The following is a 2665-nucleotide window of genomic DNA, read 5'->3' on the forward strand; positions in this document are numbered from 1 at the left end:
AAAAAAAAAGGAGTAATGAATTATAGAACAATATTTCACCGTAAAACAACAAAATAAATGATTTTATCTGATTTATGGTCTAGAAGTAAATTAAATAAAATAACGACTGGTTTTCTCAAGTTTTTACTTTGCAGATTAAGAATTAATGGAGTTGGATTGCATTGAGTGTCAATATTTTGTGCATAGCGCATCAAAAGTTTATCATATCCATATTCTACTAACAGTTCTACTTAGTATGTATGCATTGAGAGAGAGAGAGAGAGAGAGAGAGAGAGAGAGATGTATTAATCATCGAAATATGTTGCTATTTATTTACAATAAGAAAAGGCAAACATTCACAACAGAGATTACAGGTATTAAAAGCTATTTTTTCTAAATCAGAGGAATATGGACTTCTTTCCATTCCCTTTTTACATCATCTGACCATATGCTAATTTCTAAGCAAAACTAGGTGAGAGCGATCGAAGAGAGAAAGGAGAGAATTACACCACACATAGTAAATCTTAATCATCAGTCCCAAGCCCTAGTTTAAAAACACCAGGGTGTGGGCGGTGCCTTCCTTTGTCAAGACTCCCTCCCTCCTTAGCACGCTGCTGAATGAGTGAAGGGATTCATGAACATGCTGTGAGGCTCCGGCGCTTTGGAGCCCTCGCTACCAGTGGACGTTATCTTCTTGCATGATGGGCACATCGTGAGCGCCGTCGCCGGGAACTGCATGTACACCGGCGATGCAAACCTCAGGGCTTTCAGCTCATGCACCTCCTTCTGCAGCCTTCGGTTCTCATCGCTCAGCGTCTCGCAGTACCTCTTCAGGACCTCGCAGTCTATTTCGGTCTGCTTCAGCTTAGTCCTGCATCGGAGGGAGAACGAAGATGATAGTTATATTATTGTCTTAACCTAAGATGAAAAGAAAATGATACCATAAGAGCAAATATGGTGAAACTTGGATAAATATATAATTGCATGGTATATCGAAATGGAGACACCAACCTTGCTCTCCTATTTTGAAACCACACCTCTACTTGCCGGGGCCGTAGATTCAATTGCTTGGCCAAGGCTTGCTTTTGTTTCTGACAATACAACGTTGAAGGAGAAGAAAAAGAATAAAAAGATTGGAATCTTAATTCAAGATCTCAAGGGAGGATATGTTTTTTTCCCCTTCTAATTCCTTGAGAAATGAGGATGGATTTATTATTCTGTAATTAAGAAAAGCTAATTAATTAGAAAAGTCACTAACCGGATTGAGGGTACTTTGCTCCTTAAACTTGTCCTCCAGGAGGGCGGACTGATCCTTGGTAAGTCTAAGCTTCTTTCTAGCACTACCTTCTTCTTCTTCATCGCTTACCCGAAATGAGAACTTCTGGGCTTCCTCGCTCTTGATGCTGTTCTCCTTCTTTGTGTTTGAAGGGTGACCATCGGAGAAGGATGAGACCGTGCTATGTGGAGATGATTGGCGGGCTACTCTTGCTTCCTCCGTCGATTTTATCGATCCGTGTGTGTCGTCTGAGAGGCCGAGGGTGAGCGAGGGCTCGACGGAAACCATATTCGATGATGATCGTTCCAATTTTACGATCGGCTCTCGGTGGCCATGGCCATCACTGCACGGGCCACTAGCATTATAGTTCAACCCGAGAGCTAGGCCTGTGTCACATGTGTCACCGTTGTCCATGCTTCCTTAGCTTCCACCACAAGAAGCTCCCTTCTGTTGCAACTGTGAGAGAGAGAGAGAGAGAGAGCTGCTTATGATTGTTGGCCAAGGAAAGAATGAGTAGGGGGAATGAATAAATGGGTGATGAGGGGGAGTTATTGAGAAATGGGTGGTGTGACGCATACACTTACATAGGTTGACGAATGGGAGTGCAACGGCTAAGACTAGAGGAAAAAGAGAGAAAAAAAAAATAAGGGTTCTTCGGTCTCTAGAACCGAGGCGGTCCAACAACAGAAACATGAGGGTAGATCTGACTACGTGAATTCACACATAATTCACCCCAGTGACCCCTCACCAAGGGCAAGGGGGCCTTGTTCAAGAGTCTTAGAGTCATATGTCCACCCCTTCTTTCCATCATCCACTGTTTCTTGGTATCCTCCATTGTCTCTTTCTTTCTATTGGTATTTTTGTTCTTATTTATGCTTACTTAGAGGCACCAATCACGCCTTATAACTTGCATGAGTCCGGCTTTCTTATCTCACAAAGGGATATCCTAGCCAGCAGGGTTATATATAGTGTATTCATAATTAGCAGATAACTAGTGTAAGTTCCTCGGAAGTCTGGTTATGAGGCAATCTAACTTGTCCAACACTCTAATAAAGGTGGTCAAGGTTGTTATGGAATTGATAAATGCTTGATCATCACCCGAACATTGATCTAGCGGTCGATATTTGTTGTCTAACAAGATAAATTCAATTAATACACATTAGAGCAAGCCATGAGACCAATCTTTTCATCTGGACCACCAATTTTTTGAGTGACAATTGACATAAATCACCATGTAAAATCTCGTGACATCTGTGCCTAAGATGTTTGGTGGTGCCCAATGACACTGATTGCTTTCTGAGATCTACAAAGGGAATAGTCGATTACAACATATCATGGACTCAGGATTTTTTTTTTGGATGTCTTAATAATCACACACCGATCATCATCGGGCAGCATCGATCATGAATA

General features: G+C 41.8%; 1 protein-coding gene across 1 annotated transcript; it reads right to left on the reverse strand.

Moving 5' to 3' along the window:
* Positions 1–284: 284 nt before the first annotated feature.
* LOC105061149 (homeobox-leucine zipper protein HAT22) lies at positions 285–1790 on the reverse strand. The gene is made up of 3 exons (XM_010945111.4): positions 1238–1790; positions 991–1070; positions 285–850 (listed from the first exon to the last, which is right to left on the reverse strand). Exons 1-3 carry the CDS (start codon positions 1667–1669, stop codon positions 583–585), a joined length of 780 nt encoding a protein of 259 aa, XP_010943413.1. The 5' UTR covers positions 1670–1790; the 3' UTR covers positions 285–582.
* Positions 1791–2665: the final 875 nt, after the last annotated feature.

The sequence above is a fragment of the Elaeis guineensis genome, chromosome 2 (assembly GCF_000442705.2).
Source record: "Elaeis guineensis isolate ETL-2024a chromosome 2, EG11, whole genome shotgun sequence".
NCBI lineage: Eukaryota > Viridiplantae > Streptophyta > Magnoliopsida > Arecales > Arecaceae > Elaeis > Elaeis guineensis.

Coding starts and splice junctions, on each gene's coding strand:
- LOC105061149 (XM_010945111.4), bottom strand. CDS start 1,669: ATGGACAACGGTGACACATGTGACACAGGCCTAGCTCTCGGGTTGAAC. Junction 1,071..1,237: donor AGCAAAGTACCCTCAATCCG/GTTAGTGACTTT, acceptor TTGTATTGTCAG/AAACAAAAGCAAGCCTTGGC. Junction 851..990: donor TTTCAAAATAGGAGAGCAAG/GTTGGTGTCTCC, acceptor CCTCCGATGCAG/GACTAAGCTGAAGCAGACCG.